The 23,242-nt window shown below is 39.3% G+C and overlaps 1 protein-coding gene across 1 annotated transcript in view; it reads left to right on the forward strand.

Annotated features, from left to right (window-relative positions):
• The window catches only part of KLHDC1 (kelch domain containing 1), a 62,782-nt gene that overhangs the window by 37,363 nt on the left and 2,177 nt on the right, over nt 1-23,242 (forward strand). The window contains exons 7-12 of the mRNA XM_025392237.1: nt 181-264; nt 716-774; nt 4,694-4,806; nt 6,604-6,676; nt 12,594-12,678; nt 16,225-16,277. Of these exons, the coding sequence (XP_025248022.1) occupies nt 181-264; nt 716-774; nt 4,694-4,806; nt 6,604-6,676; nt 12,594-12,678; nt 16,225-16,277 (467 nt within the window). The remainder of the gene's footprint in view (nt 1-180; nt 265-715; nt 775-4,693; nt 4,807-6,603; nt 6,677-12,593; nt 12,679-16,224; nt 16,278-23,242) is intronic.

A 23,242-nucleotide genomic window follows, 5' to 3' on the forward strand; every position in this document is an offset into this window, starting at 1 on the left:
TGACAAATAGTATTTGTCTGCAATTAGTACTATTTAGAATAAACTTTTGCATTAGCATTTTTAATTGAATTACAGGTAATTATAACTTAGTGATTAAGACTTTCTCATACTGAGCATAGGAATGTAACTTTATTACAGATATTTCAAGTCTTTGCAATCTGTTCTGATTTCTACTTGCAGGGTGGAGTTCCACCACAGCCACGAGCCGCGCATATGTGTGCAGTTCTTGGAAATAAGGGTTATATCTTTGGCGGACGTGTTTTGGTGAGTGTTTTTAATGGAAATGTGCAGTGCTCCTTATAAAAATTTATCCTCTGATTTCATGAAATAATTGAACATTCATGTAATCTAGAGATTAAAATGGCATTCAATACTAACTTTTATTTATCTTCTAATTCGTAAACAGACAATACATGAACAATCATAGATGATTATAAATCATATTTTAATGAGAATCTTTCGGTGCAGTATCAGAAAAAATTAATTTCTTGTCATCTAAAGCCTGTGAATTTAAACCTATTTCTTCCTTTCCCCTTTGACACGTTGATTTGGGGGCTCTGTGTCAGTCTTATTAATTATTGTTTTCCAATATTTAAACTTCTCATGTGAAGTAAAATAGAAATAGTCTATTTTTAATCTGAACTTACTTTAAAAGAAAAATTTTAGCTGATAAAAGATGTGAAATACTGACCAGTGTAACACACTTTCCTTTTAGCAAACTAGGATGAATGATTTGCACTATCTAAACCTAGACAACTGGACTTGGTCTGGAAGGTAAGTTTGAAGTCTAAGTACATTTTAATCTATAGGCATGTGTGTGTGTCTGTATGTGTCCATAATCCAAATGTGGGTCTTTAACACTGAACTGTCATTTTTTTCCTTCAGATTGTATGTTTAAGCAAGGACTATATAGATTTAAATAGAGTTTGTTCCTTAACCAAACAAGATAAAACATGAAAATACTAACAGTTGAAATTAGATTATATAAAAGTACTGGTTTTATACTAAGTATTTTTTGAGGATTGATCAGTAGAAGAAATGAAGAAGTGGTTGAATGGGGTCATCTCAGGTAAACAAGTAATGGAGTAAAGTCAGATTTTATTTGTAGCTCATAAAATGTATTTAATAATAGAACAAATATATTTAGCTATCAACTTAGCAATTTATATAATGAGATGGAATCAGAGCTATATATTATTCCAAAGTGTAAATACCATTAAATACCATAAAACCGTGAAAGTTTCAGAAGAAAATATAGCATATTATCTTTAAAATCTTGGCATGGATGCACACCAACATGGCACAAGTATACATATGTAACAAACCTGCACGTTGTGCGCATGTACCCTAGAACTTAAAGTATAATAATAAAAAATAAATTAAAAGAAAAAAGGCCGGGTGCGGTGGCTCAAGCCTGTAATCCCAGCACTTTGGGAGGCCGAGACGGGCGGATCACAAGGTCAGGAGATCGAGACCATCCTGGCTAATCCGGTGAAACCCCGTCTCTACTAAAAAATACAAAAAACTAGCCGGGCGAGGTGGCGGGCGCCTGTAGTCCCAGCTACTCAGGAGGCTGAGGCAGGAGAATGGCGTAAACCTGAAAGGCGGCGCTTGCAGTGAGCTGAGATCCGGCCACTGCACTCCAGCCTGGGCGACAGAGCGAGACTCCGTCTCAAAAAAAAAAAAAAGAAAGAAAGAAAAAATCCTAAAAAAAAAATATCTTGGCATGGAGAAAGCTTTGTAAAGACGATATGAACTCAAAATTCATAAATGAAAAGACTGATCAATAAGACCACTTAAAAATTAAATATTTCTCTACAGAAAAATGTACTACAAAAAATTAAATGGCAAATTGTAAAATAGAAACAAAAAAACTGGAAGCAATATTTGGAATTTTTTTTTTTTTTTTTTTTTTTTTGAGACAGAGTCTCACTCTGTCACCAGACTGGAGTGTAGTAGCATGATCCCGGCTCACTGCAACCTCTGACTCCCTGGTTCAAGCTCTTCTCCTGCCTCAGCCTCCCGAGTAACTGGGTCTACAGGCACGCACCACCATGCCTAGCTACTTTTTGTATTTTTAGTAAAGACAGGGTTTCACCATGTTGGCCAGGATGGTCTCGATCTCTTGACCTTGTGATCTGCCCGCCTCAGCCTCCCAAACTGCTGGGATTACAGTCATGAGCCACTGCACCCAGCTGATATCTGCAGTATTTTTAACAGAGAGATGTCAGGGCAAAGATCCACAAGAACTCAATAAATCAATAAAAAAAGACAATAAAATAGAAAAGTAGACAAAGAACATGCATGAACAACTCACAGAAGAAATAATAATAGGTAAAAATTATTTTTAAAAGGTGTTCAACCTAGGCTGGGTGTGGTGGCTCATACGTGTAATCCCAGCACGTTGGGAGGCCGAGGCGGGTGGATCACCTGAGGTCGGGAGTTTGAGAACAGCCTGGCCAACATGGTGAAACCCTGGCTCTACTAAAAATACAAAAAAAGTAAGGTATGGTGGCGGATGCCTGTAATCCCAGCCACTCGGGAGGCTGAGGCAGGAGAATCACTTGAACCCAGGAGGTAGAGGGTGCAGTGAGCCAAGATCGTGCCACCACTCCAGCCTGGCCAATAAGAGTGAAACTCTGTCTCAAAAAATAATAATAATAATAAAAATAAAATGTGGCAGGCGCAGTGGTGCACACCTGTAATCCCAGTACTTTGGGAGGCCGAGACAGATGGATCACCTGAAGTCAGGAGTTCTTCACAAGCCTGACTAACATAGTGAAACCCGGTCTCTACTAAATACAAAACAATTAGCCAGGTGTATTGGCGCATGCTTGTAAACTGAGCTACTCAGGAAGCTGAGACAGGAGAATTGCTTGTACCTGGGAGGCGGAGGTTGCAGTGAGCTGAGATCACGCTATTGCACTCCAGCGTGGGAAAAAAGAATGAAACTCCGCCTCAAAAAAAAAAGTTTCTTATAATTAACACAAACAGTAAAAATATTTCCGTTTTGTAAAAAACAAATTATATCTTCCAAAAATGGCCTGTGTTATTCTGGAACATTCCAGACTGTGGAAGAATGGTATCTTTTCACCTCCTAAATTAAATTATTTTGCTTCTAACTTACGCTTTTTAATTTAATTTTATTATTATTATTATTATTTTTGGAGAGGGAGTTTCGCTCTTGTTGCCCCGGCTGGAATGCAATGGCGCGACCTCGGCTCACTGCAACCTCCACTTCCCAGGTTCAAGCGATTCTCCTGCCTCAGCCTCCTGAGTAGCTGGGATTACAGGCGCATGCCACCAGGCCCAGCTATAAGTTATGCTTATGTTTTTATTTTTCATGCCCCATCTATTTTTAAATGTCCCCCTTATTATTATGATTATTTTTGTTGTTCTGTTTTCTTTTAAGAGACAATATCTCTATTTTGCTCAGGATGGTCTGTCTAGCTCCTGGGCTCGAGCAATCCTCCTACCTTGGCTTCCCAAAGTGCTGGGATTACAGTAGTGAGCCACTGTGCCTGGCCTTGTTTTTATTTTTATTTTTTTGAGAAATCCTTAGAGGTTTACCCTGGATCTGGAATGACTTTCATGCTTTTACTCTGAAGTTAGAATAGCTAGCGTTTTTCAGAGGAAGATAATGTTTTGGGAAATTCTAGAAGTAGATCAAAGTAAAAACAGCAATATAAAAACCCATAATATCCTTGGGGAAATCAGCTAAAAACACAAAATTAACCATGAAACAACAGTAAAAAGTTACAGACATGAAGGCCGGGCGCGGTGGCTCAAGCCTGTAATCCCAGCACTTTGGGAGGCCGAGACGGGCGGATCACGAGGTCAGGAGATCGAGACCATCCTGGCTAACACGGTGAAACCCCGTCTCTACTAAAAAATACAAAAACTAGCCGGGCGAAGTGGCGGGCGCCTGTGGTCCCAGCTACTCGGGAGGCTGAGGCAGGGGAATGGCGTGAACCCGGGAGGCGGAGCTTGCAGTGAGCTGAGATCCGGCCACCGCACTCCAGCCTGGGCGACAGAGCCAGACTCAGTCTCAAAAAAAAAAAAAAGTTACAGACATGAAAAAAAAATTGTGTTGAAAAACTGAGGGAGCAGCTGAGTAGCCAATAAGAATGATGCTGAGTATGCATTGTGAATTAATGGAGAATTGACTTTTTTTTTTCTTGGAGAAGCAGTCTCGCTCTGTCACCCAGGCTGGAGTGTAGTGGCGCAAACTTGGCTCACTGCAACCTCCATCTCCCGGGTTCAAGCAGTTCTCCTGCCTCAGCCTCCGGAGTAGCTGGGACTACAGGCGCATGCTGCCATGCTCGGCTAATTTTTTGTATTTTAGTAGAGACAGGGTTTCACCGTGCTGCCCGGTCTGATCTCGAACTCCTGAGCTCAGGCAATCCACCCGCCTTGGCCTCCCAAAGTGTTGGGATTACAGGCGTGAGCCACCATGTTGGGCTGAGAATTGACTTTTATTTTCACTCCGTAGCCAGGTGGAATGGTCATTAAATGGAAAGATTTTTAAAATTCATCTAAGAATTTAATAATGTTTTTCAAATATTCATGTAGGTGGGACTAGTAAAAGTTTTTTGGAGCAGTGAGGGCAGATTTTTTTAAGATCTAAGATGATTAAAAAATCTTTTCTTTTGATTAACATAGTACCTAGACTTTTTTTCCCCCCTTGCCACAGGATTACTATTAATGGAGAAAGCCCAAAACATCGGTCATGGCATACTTTAACACCTATAGCTGATGATAAACTTTTCCTATGTGGTGGATTAAGTGCAGATAATATCCCATTAAGTAAGTTGATTAAAGTTTGGCTATAATTATTATCTCATTCTTTTTTCTTAATTGTATTTCATAGTTACGGTGAAGTAAATCTTTCTTTTTTCCTGTTTTTCTGGTTTGCCTTTATCTTCAACTGTTTTCTTGCATGAATTGTGACCTCTTTGGTTTTGTACCCTTGGCTCTCCACATTCACCTGTTTTCTAGGGAAAGAGAAGAGGAAGGGTGATTGAAGCTAGATTAAATAAAGCCCCTTTCTACTACTATATTCTGTGATTCTGTGTCCACTGATTTTTGATCCAGATGCTTGTACTGTAGGGTAGGATGCTTGCACTGTTCGCTTGTGCTATACTCCAGGCTGGGGGGTTTTCTTAGAAGGCCCTGGAAAGACAAAGTGGGAAGCCCAGTTGCTTCTCTTTTTGTTCCAGAGCTGTAGAGGAAAGTGTTTAGCTAGATTTTTTAAACTCCTATCATTGCTGGTCCTGGTGGCTGTGGGTTTTGGAATGCAGTTTTTCTTTCAGCAGTAAAATAGTGGCATCAGGATAGACAGATGACCAAGAATATCGACTTCTTAATTGGCATGTTAGATGTTTTGTGTTTTCTATTTTCTTTTCTTTTTTTTCCTCTTTTTTTTTTTTTTTTTGAGATGGAGTCTTGCTCTGTGGCCCAGGCTAGAGTGCAATGGCGCAATCTCGGCTCACTGCCACCTCCACCTCCCGGGTTCAAGCGATTCTCCTTCCTCAGGCTCCTGAGTAGCTGGGATTACAGGTGCCCACCACCATGCCCAGCTAATTTTTGTATTTTTAGTAGAGGTAGGGTTTTGCCATGTTGGCCAGGCTGGTCTCGAATTCCTGACCTCGTGATTCACTCGCCTCAGCTTCCCAAAGTGCTGGGACTACAGGTGTCAGCCACCAAACCCAGCCGTTTTCTGTTTTCTTAACCTAGAAGTTTTCTATGGCTAGAGATGTTTTCATTCAGAAACATTATATACTATTAAAACATTTATATAATTATATATTAGGGTCTGGAAACAAATATTTTCCGACAAAAGTTTATTGAGCATCAGCTGTGTGTCTGGCAGTCAGCTGGCCACCAAACAAATTCCAGAGGTTAGTTGGAGAAACAACAGTTCCTAGTAGGAGATGTTAGTTATTCTTGCATATTATTATACTTCTCCAATTTGTGAGATTTTTAATTAAAAGAGATTGGGAATCTAACAAAAAACTAACATCTGTACATTTCACTAGGGGCTGTTTAATATCATATCTTCATGATCTCTAGTGTTTTTAGGTCCTGTTTTCTGTTTTTGGTCATTGACCTATGGGAAATTAAATGTCCTAACTCATAAGCTAGTCTATTTCCTCCCTTAAAGATTCCATTTCAGTATAAGATTTGTTCGTATGGATATTCGATGATCCCAAGAAATTTTTTTGTTTGGTTGACTGTCATAATGGCATTGTGGTTATGTAAAAAATGTCCTTTTATTTTCAGTAATGCATACTGAAATATGTATGGGGAAAATGATAGGAGATCTAGGATTTCGTTTAGGAAAATTAAGCAATAAGAATAACAAAAAGATAAGTGGAGCACATGTAGTCTTGATGTGCATGTCTTGATGGTTGTTGAATCTGCAGTATATGGAAGTTCATTGTCATGGTCACTCTACTTTTGTAAATGTTTGAAAATTTGTATGGTAAAACAGGCGCACTCAGAAAAGATAGTCATTTAAATGTAGCATGATACATTTGGGGGAAAATTAAAATTGTATCTCAAAGACCTAATCTTATTTTCTGAACCATCATGATATTGCAGGTGATGGTTGGATTCATAATGTCACAACAAATTGTTGGAAACAACTTACACATTTACCTAAAACAAGACCTAGGTAAGTCTAGAAATTCACAAATAGTAAAATCGTTAATAATTTTTAAAGTATTAAAATATAGTACCAAATTTATAGTGTTTGCCATTGAAACCATAAGCCATTAAGAAGGATATCTTTCAAATGAGCTTGATGTTACCTAAATAATTTATTATTTTAATTATATCTGACTGTTAGAAATGATCTATCCAGTTTTCACCCATATTTGCATATTTGAAAATGTTATTCTTTTAGGTAAATGCATAATCTTGCCTGATAACTGTGAAAATTAAGATAATTAAAATCATCATATGAGATTAATGTTTTTAATATTAATATTTTTAATAAGCAGACAAAAATGGGGTTGGCTTTAATAGTAGTTATTTGTTTTTGGAAGAGGTTTAAAGCAAATTAATCAGGAAATTTGCTTCCATGTTGATTCAGTGGATGGCAGGTTATTATTAATCTTTATTAGCTGCATGACGTATTCATTGATGGAAATTTTTTGAAAATGAAAATGTTATTTATGGTGTATCATAGGATTAAAAATTTTAGAAGTTATATACTATTATTAGACTACAAAGAAAACTACATTTGTACTATAATTCTTATTGTTTTCTAATTTTATTGAATAGTATAATGATATCTTCATAGGAAGTTCAGATTCAGCACATTATGATCATTATAATTGGTAATTCTTTTTTACGCTATGTATTTTAGAATTTTAAAAATACAGATTATTTATGCTAGTGTGAAATCAATTTAATGATATATATTTTTGTTATTTAATAAATGATAGCTGGCCGGGCGCGGTGGCTCAAGCCTGTAATCCCAGCACTTTGGGAGGCCGAGACGGGCGGATCACGAGGTCAGGAGATCGAGACCATCCTGGCTAACACAGTGAAACCCCGTCTCTACTAAAAAAAAAAAATACAAAAAACTAGCCGGGCGAGGTGGCGGGCGCCTGTAGTCCCAGCTACTCAGGAGGCTGAGGCAGGAGAATGGCGTAAATCCGGGAGGCGGAGCTTGCAGTGAGCCGAGATCCGGCCACTGCACTCCAGCCTGGGCGACAGAGCGAGACTCCGCCTCAAAAAAAAAAATAAATAAATAAAAATAAATGATAGCTTACTTGAGAAACAGACCTGAAAATATTTATATTTATTTTGGTATATGTGTCTATATTAATATTCACAATATATTTAGAATTCATAATTGCAATTGTGATTCTTATGTTTTCATGTAAAAACATTCATTGGAATGTATTACTTTAACAATTCTGGCTCTTTTGAAATTTTTTTTTTTTTAATGTAAAGAGTTTTGTACTAGGACATGGGAGCCCAGAGTTCCAGTCCTTGCTCAGCTACTACCTACTTTTTTGGCTTTGAAAAGTCACTTAAAGAAACTGAGCATTGGCCAGGTGTGGTGGCTCACGCCTATTAATCCCAGCACTTTGGGAGGCCGAGGCAGGAGGATCACTTGAGTCCAGGAGTTTGAGACCAGCCTGGGCAACATAGTGAGACCCCATCTCTACAGTTTTGTTTTTTTTTTAAAGGCCGGGTGTGGTGGTGCACACCTGTAGTCCCAGCTACTTGGGAGGCTGAGGTGGGAGGATCACTTGATCCCAGGAGGTTGAGGTTGTAGTGAGCTGAGATGTGCCACTGCACTCCAGCCTGGGTAACACAGACCCCGTCTCAAAAAAAGAAAGAAAGAAAGAAACTGAGCATCGATTTCTTCATCTCTGAAATAAGAGAGTTGGACTAGATAATCTCTTAGTTTATTCCAGTTGTTTGATTGTATGAATGCATTAATTATAGACCAAAGTATTAGTAAAAATGTTTAATTTTAAAGTTGCTCCTATTTTATATTTCAACCCTTAATGAGTAATTAGAGCAACACAACTATTATCTATAATATACTATTAGTTAGAACTAGAGCTATGTAAAGAGATTTCTTTTAATTCAGCTGATGTGTCATGTAAATAATATGCTTTATTAGAATGTTTAGGTGATAAGTTTAGAGCAGCTGTGAAAGGACATAAACTATCAGTCTGTAGAAAAAACATCAGGTTGCAAGCTAGATGTCACCAAAATCAAGGCAGGAAAGGCTTTCCAGTGTTCTTCGATGATGAAATCCAGGCCAGAGTTTCCCTAAGGCAGATAAGACAGAGACAGATCTACAGGTATGAGGTGAGGAGGAGAACAGGTGGGATACAGTTGAGTGTAAGGAGAACATATATGTGTGTGTGTGTGTATATATATATATACTAATTTTTATAAAAGTGACGATTTAGCTAAGATCTTTAAGCAATTTGTGCAAACTTTTCAAGTTGTAATTTGAAATGTAAGCTGCCCAATTCTCCTCTTAGAACTCTACAGCAAGGTTTCTCAACCTTGGCATTGCTGACATTTTAGACCACATAATTCTTTGTCATGAGGGTGTCCTGTGCATTGTAGTATGTTTAGCAGTATCCCTGTCCTTTACCCAGTAGATACCAGTTGTACTACCTTTTCTCTCCCAAGTTGTGACGACTAAAACTATCTCCATATACTGTGAAATGCCTCTTTAGGGGACAAATTGCCCCTGGTTGAGAACAACTGTTCTACAGTGTAGCACTCCTATTCTCTGGGTCTCACCTTCAATAAACCTATGGCTGAAAAGCCATATATATAGCCAGACCTGATAGCCTGTAGAGTTGGCTATCAGCAAGGACCCTTTTTTATGTGTCTGAAAAAGATGTTGGAGAAAATATTAGTATATAGAGCCCCAAGTACTGTTGGATCTGGTGAGTATCGCCAAGGTTACACATAACCTTCTCTCCAGGAAATTATTCTGTTCCTTCCCATGTATGAGAGCATTTTTTGTATTATCTCTCCTTTACCTAACCCTCTTCCAGTCCCCATCCTCAACCCCACCACATAGTCTGGGTTCTTGTTGAAGATTTATATCAATGTATCATCTAAGATAAGAGTTGGAGAATTGGGCAGAGCATTTCCCAAACAACATCTCTAATGACTTGGTTCCATTTTGGGCCACAAGTGCATTTGTCATTAAATGTGTACATGATTGTCTGAGGAAAGTATTTGGTTTAACGAATTGTGCATAATTCCACTGTTTGCACTTGTGAAATTTAAGTAAAAGGGATTAACGTACTAAAAATTAGTTATGTGTCCCAGTTCCTGGGAAGTAGAAAAAATAAAATAAGTTGTGTGGTAATAAAATAAGTTATGATTTATAATTGTTTTAGGTATCTGCTGCTTTAACAGTTGGTATATTAAGAAAAGTAATCAAGGCCAGGTGTGGTGGCTCACGCCTGTAATCCCAGCACTTTGGGAGGCCAAGGTGAGAGGATTGCTTGAGCCCAGGAGTTCGAGACCAGCCTGGATAATACAGTGAAACCCCGTTTCTGAAGAAAAAAAGACAAAAAACAAATTAGCTAGGTGTGGTGGCATGTGCCTATAGTCCCAGCTACTCAGGAGGCTGAGGTGGAAGGATTGCTTGAGCCCGGGAGACAGAGGATGGAGGAAGTGGAGATTGTGCCACTGCACTCTAGCCTGGGTGACAGAGCCAGATCCTGTCTAAAAAAAAAAAAAAGAAAAGAAAAGGAATCAAAGTACTCTAAAAGTCAAAGCAATGACTATGTAAAAATCCCTAATTTACCCTCTAAAATTGGGAAAGTTTTTTGAGAGTTCTCATACTCTGGAAATATTCAACTTTGTAAAACCATAAAGTTAGTATTTGTTTTGTTTTTTTGTTTTTTGAGATGGAGTCTCAGTCTGTCATCAGGCTGGAGTGCAGTGGCATGATCTTGGCTCACTGCGACCTCTGCCTCCCGGGTTCAAGCGATCCTCCTGCCTCAGCCTCCTGAGTAGCTGGGACTACAGGAGAAAATTATTGTTTGTTAATAATGTGATACTGGAAATAGACGTGAGCTATCAGACCACTTCCAAAAGAGCATTAGATGCTCTACTCCTTTGTGAAATAATTTGTATATATGATGACTGAATATATTATGTTGTTTTCTTGATATTTATTTTTGTTTGGTTGGTTGTTGTTTTTTTGTTTGTTTGTTTTTTTGAATCAGAGGCTCACTCTATCGCCCAGGCTGGAGTGCATGGAGAAATAATTTGTGTATCTAATCACTGAATATATTATGTTTTTTTTTTCATGTTTGCTTTTGTTTGGTTGTTTTTTTGTTTGTTCGTTTGTTTTTTTTGAGTTGGAGTCTCGCTCTGTCGCCCAGGCTGGGGTGCAGTGGTGCGATCTCGGCTCACTACAACCTCCACCTCCTGGGTTCAAGCAGTTCTCCTGCCTCAGCCTTCTAAGTAGCTGGGATTACAGGCATGTGCCAATACGCTCAGCTAATTTTTTTTTTATTTTTAGTAGAGATGGAGTTTCACCATGTTGGTCAGGCTGATCTTGAACTCCTGTCCTTGTGATCTGCCCATCTCAGCCTCCCAAAGTGCTGGGATTACAGGCTTGAGCCACCGCGCCCAGCCTCATGTTTGCTTTTGTTATTCACAAGTTTTCGAGCAGAAAACTGGGTACAGAACACCACATGAGGCATTTTTAAGAAACCATAAAATTAGATTCCCCAAGTTCCCATGGTGTGCTGGTAATGGCCAACAACCACTCTCTAGAGTGTGAGGATGCCCTAATTTGTAGCATTTGCTGATTTCCAAGGTGTAAATACTCCTACCCTGGCCAATTTCAAGCTTCCAACGTGATGTCACTGCACGTGGAGTTGGATGCAGATATGCACAATCAGCTTCTGCTAGCCAGTAAGCCTATTCCAGCACACCACTGTGACAATTTCTTACCTCAAGGACCTCGTAATCTTAGGTAGCTAGTCAAACAGCTAAAGTAGCATACAGAGCAGTTCATCTTCAAATGTAAGTGAGGCGAGTATAAAATGAGCACATAAACATTAAAGGGTGCTGAATAGAGATGGTAACAGAACCAGTTTTGGGTAGGTATTTGGAATACTTCCTGGGTGTTTGGAGCCTGTTTTTAAGGCCCAGTAAGAATGGCTTATTTTTCTAAGCATGAGAAACAGAGTGAACAAAAGCCTAGAGATAGATAATAAGCTTTTCTTATAGGGGAAGCAAGGAAATGAATTTAGCTAAGTAGAGGGCTCATTTAGGAAGAAGCCAAGAATTTAGATATGTGGGAAAAAGAAACAGTGTTTGATCACAAATATTAGGCTAGGAAAAACAGCCATTGGTAGCGCAGATACTTCCTCATCAGGAAATTTCCATGGTTAGAAACAATATTTGAAAAATATTTGTTATTAGCCATGTGTAGTTGGGGGAGATGAGAGACTGAAAAACTAGGAACGTATTATGGTGTTCTGTACTCCGAGTCAAGAGTAGTGTGACAATGGAAATGTGAAGGAGTGCCAAACTGGATTTGTTGGGTGATGGGGAGCATAGAGTAGGAAAAAAAAGAGGCAAAAATTATAAGAACAGTAACATGGCAGATAGTAATAAGAAAACTGGGAAAGTGCCTGTTTCAGCAATAAGGTGATCAGTTCCTTTTTAATTTATTTCACTGTAGGAATAATATGTATGAGAGAAAAAGGTTATAAAAATATTGAAGGATATAATAGGGTTATTAAGAGTCATCTCTGGCTGCGTGTGGTGGCTCATGCCTATAATCCCAGCACTTCGGGAGACCGAGGCAGGAGGATTACCTGATCCCAGGAGTTCAAAACTAGCCTCATCTCTTTAAAAAACAAAAACAAAAAACAGAGAGCGTCATCTTCTTAATGGTGTGATTTAATGAATCTTTATAACTCCTTTTAGGATATTCCAGAGGTTCAAATTCAATCATGTCTCTTTTAAATAGATTACATTTTAGAGTATGAAATTTAGAATTGATTTATATATAATATACAGTTTCTTCCATGACAGTGTTTCACTCTGTTTATAATTTTCAATCACAGGTTATGGCACACAGCCTGTTTGGGAAAAGAAAATGAAATAATGGTATTTGGTGGGAGCAAAGATGACTTACTTGCCTTGGATACAGTAAGAAAATTTTATATCTAAATATGTCCTCTGAGTAGTTGTGTTATTCAGCCTAAATGGCTATTCAGCAAGAATGTTGATATTCTAACATTGCAAAATATGAAGGGCATGAAATGTTACTCTGTGTTTAAATGATCTTCAGGATGACTGGCTTTTTTTTTTTTTTTTTTTTTTTGAGATAGAGTCTTGCTCTGTTGCCCAGGCTGGAGTGCAGTGGCACGATCTCGGCTCACTGCAAGCTTTACCTCCCAGGTTCATGCCATTCTCCTGCCTCAGCCTCCTGAGAAGCTGGGACTACAGGCGCCCGCCACCATGCCCAGCTAATTTTTTGTATTTTCAGTAGAGATGGGGTTTCACCGTGTTAGCCAGGACAGTCGATCTCCTGACCTCATGATCCACCCGCCTTGGCCTCCCAAAGTGCTGGGATTGCAGGTGTGAACCACCGTGCCCAGCAAGAATGACTGGCTTTTATGAAGCCTTTCTAGATATTTTGGATTTACAAATCAAAATAGGTCTATTAGTTTGATTATCCAAATTATTAAGAAGACCTTTTAAAGGATAACTCCTCTTTCTCTTTTCTCTTACATGGGTTTCTCTAATATTATTGAATTAAAATATTTGTATGTAGGCCAGGTGTAGTTGCCTATGCCTCTAATCCCAGCACTTTGGGAGGCCAAGGCAGGCAAATCACTTGAGGCCAGGAGTTCGAGACCAGCCTGGTCAACATAGCAAAAACCCATCTCCACTAAAAATACAAAAATGACCCAGGTGCGGAGACGCATGCCTGTAGTCCCAGCTACTTGGGAGGCTGAGGCATGAGAATCGCTTGAACCCAGGAGGTGGAGGTTGCAGCAAACCAAGATCATGCCATTGCACTCCAGTCTGGGTGACAGAGCGAGACCCTGTCTCAAAGAAATACATATTTGTATCTAATATTTGATACATAAAAAGAATATTAATCATATAGATTCTAAGTATAATAAACACCCATTAATTTTGTTAGCTAATTTTAGAGTTAGAACATCATCAGTACTGTTGAAGCCACTTGATTATTCCTTCTGAATCTTACCTCCTAGCTTCTTCCCTCAAGAGGAAACTACTTTGTTGAAATATTTCCAGTATATTCTTTTTTATTTTTTTGAGCCAGGGTTTCGCTGTTGCCCAGGCTGGAGTGCAGTGGCATGATCTCGGTTCACTGCAACATCTACCTCCTGAGTTCAAGCGATTCACCTGCCTCAGCCTCCCAAGTAGTTGGGATTACAGGTGTGTGCCACCATGCCTGGCTAATTTTTTGTATTTTTAGTAGAGATGAGGTTTCACCATGTTGGTCAGGCTGGTCTTGAACTCGTGACCTCAAGTGATCCACTCACCTCAGCCTCCCAAAGTGCAGGGATTACAGGCATCAGCACCGTGCCTGGCCTATTCTCTTTTTCACTGTGTATCTTTTACCACTGCTTTACTCAGCTGTTTTACATTTAGTTTAAAGCATTGCAATTTTAAAATTTGATAAAACTAAGGTCAAAGGTATAAATGAATAGCATTTGGAGAGTATGGTTCTTTCACTCCTAGCACCCTGGGAAATTCAGAGCAGGCCGGCCATATTTATATACTATACACAATGGGACAGTTCAGGAACGATTTGTCTGGTTTCGTGTAGTGCACTCAAAAATAGAGCATTCTGAGCCATCAGGGATGGGGTACTGCGAGCCAGAGCCTAATCCAGAGGGCAATAGTTCCCTTTCATCTCTTGAGGCGCAGTTATCTCCAGAGCTTCTCCTATGGAGTGGCAAACTCCAAAATAGGATGGCTTCTCTCCAGGGAATTTGCTTTATTTTGTAGTTATGAAGCCCCTAACTTAAATGTTTTGTATATTGAAAGTTTTAGAGCTTTCTTTGGCTGAGAATTCAGTGCTTCACTAAAAGATTAAAACTACAACTTTGCATTTATTAAAAAAGCAAATTTTGTGGTTTGTCTTCTCTTTCTTGGCACTAGAAATCTTCATTTAGGATGCAAAGTTTATCATGAAAATAGGAATTCTGATTAAAAGTATGATCATAAATTATGAAATTCTAAAGACCTATTTGAAAGGATTAGATAAATTTTCTGTGACTTTTCTACCACATTAACTTTTAGATGAGAGAGTCATTATTCAAATAATCTTGAGATCTTGACTTTCAAATTAAGAATTCCCGGGGAGGACTGGGCGTGGTGACTCACGCCTGTAATCCCAGCACTTTGGGAAGCCGAGGTGGGCGGATCACCCTGAGGTCAGGAGTTTGAGACTAGCCTGGCCAACATGGCAAAACCCCATCTCTACTAAAAATTACAAAAATTAGCCAGGGTGTGGTGGTGTGCACCTGTAATCCCAGCTACTCAGGAGGCTGAGGCAGGAGAATCACTTGAACCTGAGAGGCAGAGGTTGCAGTGAGCCGAGATCGCACTACTGCACTCTAGCCTGGGCAATAGAGTGAGACTCCGAACTAAAAAAAAAAAAAAAAAAAAAAAAAAAAAAAAAAGGATTCCCGGGGAATCCTGAGACCACCTGGAAAAGGAGGACAAGGTAAAGAGGAAATTTTAACATATGAGTTATTTGAAAGAAAAAGTTCAGCTTAAAAACAAAAAAAGCGCCAGGCATGGTGGCTCACGCCTCTAATCCCAGCACTTTGGAAGGCTGAGGCCAGTAGATTGCTTGAACTCAAGGCAACCTGGTGAAACCCTGTCTGTACAACAGCTGGACGTGGTAACCTGTTCCTGTGGTCCCAGCTACTTGCGGGGCTGAGGTTGGAGGATGGCTTGAGCCAAGAAGACAGAGGTTGCAGTGAGCTCTGATTGTGCCACTGCACTCCAGGCTGGGAAAGAGAGCCAGACCCTGTCTCCAAAAAAAAAAAAAAAAAAAAAAAAGGTTTTGAAAACACTACTGGGCTGGGTGTGGTGGCTCACATCTGTAATCACAACACTTTGGGAGGCTGAGGCAAGTGGATCACCTGAGGTCAGGAGTTTGAAACCAGCCTGGCCAATATGGCGAAACCTAGTCTCTACTAAAAATACAAAAAAAAATTAGCCAGCCATAGTGGTGGGCACCTGTAATCCCAGCTACTCAGGAGGCTGAAGCAAGAGAATCGCTTGAACCTGGGAGTTGGAAGTTGGAGGTTGCAGTGAGCGGAGATTGTACCACTGTACTCCAGTCTGGGCAACAGAGTGGGACTCCATCTCAAAAAAAAAAAAAAAAAGGAAAACCCCTACTGTTATTTTTTAACTCACTTCCTGGTGAAGAATGTATTTCTTATTTTCAAATTTGCAATTATGTAGGCTATTGGTTAGGTAAAAATGTGGTCACTGAAAATTGGAAACCACAAACTCAAAGTTTGTAGGTAGCAGGTATGTGTATCTACGTGTATGTTTGTGTGTGTGCATGAATTTATGTATCAACAGCTAGAAAGATTTATTTGCTGCCTTATACAATCTTTTACATTTATAAAATTAAAAAACATTCACTTATTGTTATTTTTATCAAAAACTCAATAATGCCTTTTTTATGTTGATTAGGGTCACTGTAATGATTTATTGATCTTTCAAACACAGCCTTATTCGCTACTCAGGTAAGCAAATTTAATATTTTCTATATATTTGCTATGAATATATGATAATTTCTTTCTCATTTTTGGGAAGAGTTGAAATAGTTTTCAGGTTGTTTATGACATGAATTCAAGAATATGTTCGCATCTTCTTAATAGTATAATCAAATTTATAATGGCGAACTATACACCAATGTGAGTTTTAAAAATTAAAATATACTGGCTTGGTGTGATAGCTCACACCTGTAATCCGAGTGCTCTGAGAGACCAAAGCAGGAGGATCACTTGAGGTCAGGAGTTCAAGACCAGCGTGGGTAACATCATGAAACCCACATCTCTACAAAAAAAAAAAAAGTAGCTGGCATGGTTGCTCACGTGTGTAGTCCTGGCTACTGTGGCTACTAGGGAGGCTGAAGGGGGAGGATGGCTTGAGCCCAGGAGTTTGAGGCTGCAGTGAGCTATGATCATGTTTCCTGCACTCCAGCCTGGAAATAGACTGAAAGCCTGTCTCAAAAATAAATAAATAAATAAATATTTATTACACACACATATATACATACATGTGTGTATATGTATTTTGTGTGTATATGTATGTATGTGTGTGTGTATGTATACATACAATACAGTCACTGTTTTGTTTGTAAAATTGCCTTTAGTTTATATGGTAATATTAAACATACTATATTTCCTTAATTCTAAGCCTGACATTTTTCACATTTTAACTTTTTGGAAATTAGAATGTGCCTAAAAATATATATCATATATATGTTATATACAGTCATTCCTTGGTATTTGTGGGAATCGGTTCCAGGAAAACCGCCACTTGGATACCAAAATTCATGAATGCTCAAGTCTCTTATATAGGGTGATGTAATATTTGCATATAAACCTATGCCCATCCTACTATATACTTTAAATAATCTCTACTTTACTCATAATTCCTAATACAATTTAAATACTATGAAAGTAATTGTTACACTGTATTGTTTTGGGTATAATTACAAGAAAAAAAATGTCTGTACATGTTCAGTACAGATACAACCTTCATAAGCCTAACTACATTTTCAATCTGCAGTTGGTTGAATCCACAGAGGAGGAACTTACAGATACAGGGGGCTGACTGTATATATACACATACACAGACATTTAATATCAAAGAATTTCTTTTTTAACCCCAAAGCTAGTATTAAGTTGGTGATATGACTTATAGTGTCTTAGCTCATACATTCTTGCTCTAAAAGGAGTCCATACAAAGTTTAGTGGGAGGATTATGGAAGAAACCCCTATTTCTATCTGTGGAAGTTAGGAGAAAGGATTTGAGAGATGTAGAAGTTGCCCAGTGAACATGTGTGGGAATTTTATGCAGAGGGAATAACATAAGCGAAGACATATGAGAAAGAGAGGGGACATGCTATATTTCAAGGAGTATACTGTAACATTTAGATGTTCTATAACATGAACCACTTGAAAACCATTAGACTAGCTCAAACTGGACCTTTCTAATATCTTTCTTAACTACCCCTTCTCTTCGCACAGTAGTTCTCAAACTAAACTCTCATGAGGGGCTTCAAAAAAATTAATGCCTGTGTTCTGCCCCCACAGGTGGTGATTTAATTAGTCCAGGGTGTGGCCTGCACTTTGGATTGCAAGTTCCTCATATGCAGGGATCAAGAAACACTTGAGTGCCTACTTGGGAAGGCACTGTGCCATGAAAGAAAAAGGCATAGCCTTTCCCTAAAATTGCAAATAATATAGAAGGTAGACTGTCAAGCTTTCAGACTTTTTCTACAATAGAAAAAGGAAATTGCCTTAAAAGAAACATATACAAAGTTTATGAGAATACTGGAGAAGAAGGCATTTTGTCTATCTATGATTAAGATGGCAGAGGTTAGGGAAGTCTTCACAGAAGAAGGGTTTGAGCTAAGAATTTGCCATGAACAAACAATGAAAGGGTGTTAGTGTAAAGATATATAAAAAAGCATAGTGTGTTCTGGAAACTGAATTCTTCAGCATCCCTGGAATGTAGTATGAGGCAGAGAGTTGCAAGAAATGATGTTGGACAAGAAATCAGAAATCATATGTCATCTAGAACTTTATCTCTCTTTTACAGTATCTGGTGTAAAAGAGATCAAGAGCCATTCAAAAATTTGGAGCAAGAGAATAAGATGATCATATTACAAGTTAGACAATTCCTCTGGCAACAGAGTGGATGAAAAATTGAAGGGATATGTGACTGGGTAAAGAAAATCGGTAAAGAGACTATTACAATGGTCAGGTACAGAGTGAATGTCTGATTTGGAAAGTATCAATGGGGCTGGAGAAGGAAGGGAGATGGAGATATTTAGGAGAGAGAATGGACTTGGTAGTTAAATAGATGCCAAGGAAAAGGAGTGGGAAGAATTAATGATAGGAATATGGAGAAAGGCAGTGGTCTGAAGATGGGATAAGGGTAGAAATAATGAGTTTGGTTTTGGATGTGCTAAGTGTTTATGGGACTCCAGTGGAGCTATCCATTAAATGCTTAAATATATGGAAAAAGGTCTGGGCCAGACATAAAATTTCAGAATCATTGGAGAATTAATAAGTGTGGATTAGCTCTGGCCAGGAGGAGTTTTAGGAGTAAGGAGGAAGCCAACAACTCAGCATTAGGAACTTACTACATTTGAGAGGTAGGGAGAAGAAAAGGAGGCAGCAAGAGAGTGACCAGAGAAGTTGAAGGCTAGCCAGGAGATAATGGTAGCACAAAAACCAAGAGAAGGGAGATCTGAACAAGGAAAGACTACTGTAAAGAGATCCCAGAATATTTGGATTGAAAAGCACTGTGGATAGTACACATTTTCCCTCGTCTCCATTTTCACAGTCAAGGATCCAGTGTCTGTAGTCTCACTCCTCACCACTGCTTCCAGGTTATATCATTTCACATGCAGGTGTTGCCATCCACTAACCTCTGGCTCATTTTCCCCCAGTCACTGAAGACTTTGGCCCTGGCTCACTACAGTCCCTTTTCGTGACTGGTTTTAGCATCTGTGTGGAGAACCCTTTTCATTCTTTATGATCTCGCTCAGGACAGTTCCACCTGTGAAATCTTAAACTCCCATCCTCCTCTTGGACCAGAAACCTCTTATCCTTTTAATTCTTACACTCCCTTACTGCTTGGACTCTTCTGGGTTCTCCAAATAATAAGACCCTTCCCGTTTTAACTTTCTTTCGTATCCAGCCTAGTTCCCTGCACTTCCTTCTCTTGCCAGCAATTTTAATCCCCTTCTCCACCATTTCTGTTACCCATCCCAGCCAAACTGCAATGATGGATAAATTCAGCCGGTCATCTCCTTTCTGCACCTGCAACCCAGCTGCTTAGTGCTACTGGGGAAAGCCATGTTTCTCAGCTATGGTGCCACTACATATTGATGATATTCTACCACAGCTGCGTGCTCCTTTGTTATATATCCCACAGACAGAAGTCAGCATCTTCTTGCAGTCACCTAGGCAGCTACTTCAAATCTTCACCATTCATCTTAAGTTCTTATCCTCACTTCTCTTTTCTCTTATCAGATGACCTCACTATCAAGTGGAACTTCTCAACGTCCTGCCCCAACCAAAAAAGTTTTCTATCTATATATCCATACTTCCTTCTTTCTCCACTATTTTAAAGAAAAGAATCCTTTCTCCAGTCAAGGACTAATTTAAAAATCTTTTTGCTAAAATCACCTTCTCAAGACACTGCTCTACCCACTTTTCCTACATTTTCTTGTTTCTAACAACCTACTCTTCACTGGCTTCTCTTGCCCGACCAGGATATAAACAAACATACTCATCCTCCCTTGGTCTTGGTGCTCTTCCCCAGAAGTCATCCTGGCTTCCACCTTCACCAACAGAGAAACGGTGGAGAAAGGGACTAAAATTGCTGGCAAGGGAAAGAAGTGCAGATGAACTAGGCTGGATACGAAAGAAAGTTAAAACGGGAAGGGTCTTATTATTTGGAGAACCCAGAAGAGTCCAAGCAGTAAGGGAGTGTAAGAATTAAAAGGATAAGAGGTTTCTGGTCCAAGAGGAGGATGGGAGTTTAAGATTTCACAGGTGGAACTGTCCTGAGCGAGATCATAAAGAATGAAAAGGGTTCTCCACACAGATGCTAAAACCAGTCACGAAAAGGGACTGTAGTGAGCCAGGGCCAAAGTCTTCAGTGACTGGGGGAAAATGAGCCAGAGGTTAGTGGATGGCAACACCTGCATGTGAAATGATATAACCTGGAAGCAGTGGTGAGGAGTGAGACTACAGACACTGGATCCTTGACTGTGAAAATGGAGACGAGGGAAGATGTGTACTATTTTCTCAAGAAAGCTGCACACACAACAATTTTCTTAGATTTCAGAAAGTCAGAGGAAGCAGGTGTGCTTACAGAACATACGACTGGTGTTCCAAAAAGCAGAAAACCCAGGTTTGGGAGGGAAGATAAGCAGTAATGCGGCAGATGAAGAAATGTAGAAATGATAGAAAGTGGCTTATATTGTCTCGTAGATTTGTGGGATCATGTTCATCATACCTTTGGATATAAAAGGATATTATAAGAAATTAAAAGAAATAGCTATATTATTCTGATTGTAAAAAGATGTATTTACCAAGAAAATTCATACAATATGAAAAGTATATGGTAAAAAAAAAAATCACCTATGAACCATCATAGGGGACATATATATATACATGTATTAGTAAAATTATAAAAATTGTACATGTATATATATGTGTGTGTATATATGTGTGTGTGTATATATATATATATATATATATACACACACATGTATATATACACTGAGAGAGAGTTTTGTTTTTTTTTTTTTTTTTTGCTTTTTTTTTTCTTTTGCCAAGGCTGGAGTACAGTGGTGCAATCTTGGCTCTCTGCAGCCTCCGCCTCCCAGGTTCAAGCTATTCTTCTGCCTCAGCCTCCCGAGTAACTGGAATTACAGGCACGCACCACCACACCCAGCTAATTTTTGTATTTTTAGTAGGGACAGGGTTTCACCATATTGGCCAGGCTGGTCTTGAACTCCTGACCTCATGATCTGCCCGCCTCGGCCTCCCAAAGTGCTGGGATTACAGGCGTGAGCCACACCGCCCAGCAGAGAGAGATTTTATATATAAATCATTTATATAATGATCAATGTATAACCATATAAACATGATTTTAATGATTTTATTAAATGATTAGAGTGGACTTAATCATGCTAAGAGGTCATTGGAAACCTCAGCAAGAACAGCACACATATATGTATATGTGAGTGTGTATAAAGGATCAAATTATGCAGGCTGTTTTGTAATATCTTTCATGTAAATAATCATTCAATGTAATAAATCTATACTTGTTAGTGATGGCTATATAGGTTCTATCTCGTGGAAATACAATTTATTGGCTAGGTGCAATGGCTCAAGCCTGTAATCCCAGCACTTTGGGAGGTCGAGGCAGGTGAATCACCCAAGGGCAGGAGTTTGAAGTTCGAGACTAGCCTGGCCAAAGTGGTGAAACCCCATCTCCACTAAAAATACAAAAAAAATAGCTGGGTGTGGTGGCATACGCCTGTAGTCCCAGCTACTTGGGAGGATGAGGTGGGAGAATTGCTTCAAACTGGGAAGCGGAGGCTGCAGTGAGCCGAGATCACATTACTACACTCCAGCCTGGGCAACAGAGTGAGACTCTGTCCCAAAAACAAAAACAAAAAAACCATTTATTAACTAGTCTATCAATAGATATTTAGGATATCTGCAATTTGGGGCTATTATAAAAATTAGGCATGAGGCCGGGCACAGTGACTCATGCCTGTAATCCCAACACTTTGGGAGGCCAAGGTGGGCAGATCACTTGAGGTAAGCATTCAAAACCAGCCTGGCCAACATGGCGAAACCCCATTTCTATTAAAAATACAAAAATTAGCCGGGCGTGGTATGGCACACACCTGTAATAGCAGCTACTCGGGAGGCTGAGGCAGGAGAATCGCTTGAACCCAGGAGTGGGAGGTTGCAGTAAGCTGAGATCAGGCCACTGCACTCCAGCCTGGGTAACAGAGAAAGACTCCATCTCAGGGGAAAAAAAAAAATTAGTCATGAAATATTCTTATATATTCCTATGGAAGGCTGACATATCGCCTGTTGTATTGTGATGATTCCTGCTTGGCTCCCACTGCCAGAGACAAACTGCAGATTCCTTCGAGTGGTACTCAGGGCCTCCATTTATCTGTCTCACTTCTGGCCATGCCCCACTCTAATGCTCTGCCCTCCAGCTGTATTTAGACAATAGAAGTGCAGTTTCTGTAATCTTACTTCTCATCTCTAGGGCTTTGTCAGTGTGGTTCTTCTAGCTGGAATACCTTTGTTTCTTTAATTTGTTGAGGGCCTCAAGGTCTCAGCTTGGACCTCCCATCGGGAGAGTTTCCCTGGGCTTGCTAAGGTTGTCTTAGTTATTCTTTTCCTCTGATTCCCACAGAACCCTGTACCTGTACTTCGACCTCCCAGGACATTTTAACTCACTTCTTGTTTAGAGTTGTTCCAGAGTGGAGGGAAAAAGCTTCATAAGAGTATGGAAGAACATCTAAATCTCTAAGAGTCTAAGTGCTTGTAACAATGACAACTAAACCACAGCAGAATCAAATGAGTCTGTTAAAAAAAAATTTTTAACACTTATTTTTTGAATTAAAGTTTATTAATTGAAACAGATGCTTTTTTGATAGTTCTTAAGTTTCTTTTGGTTTTAAAGTACAAAATCCTCTTCAAAATAGCATAAGATTTAAAAGGGCATTGTACTTGGAAGGATACTGCCCTCTAGTCTAATGGAATCAAAGGGAAAAGAAATGAACACCCAGGCCCCCAGAAGAGTAGAAACCCAAGTGGTCTCTTGGCACTTTCTGTATTGCTCCATTCCTGTCTTTCAACCTGCTCTCTCTGGGTCACATAAGTCAAGTGTGTAACCCCCGTGCAGTTGTTTATGGACAAAACATGGA

The sequence above is a fragment of the Theropithecus gelada genome, chromosome 7b, assembly GCF_003255815.1.
Source record: "Theropithecus gelada isolate Dixy chromosome 7b, Tgel_1.0, whole genome shotgun sequence".
Lineage (NCBI taxonomy): Eukaryota > Metazoa > Chordata > Mammalia > Primates > Cercopithecidae > Theropithecus > Theropithecus gelada.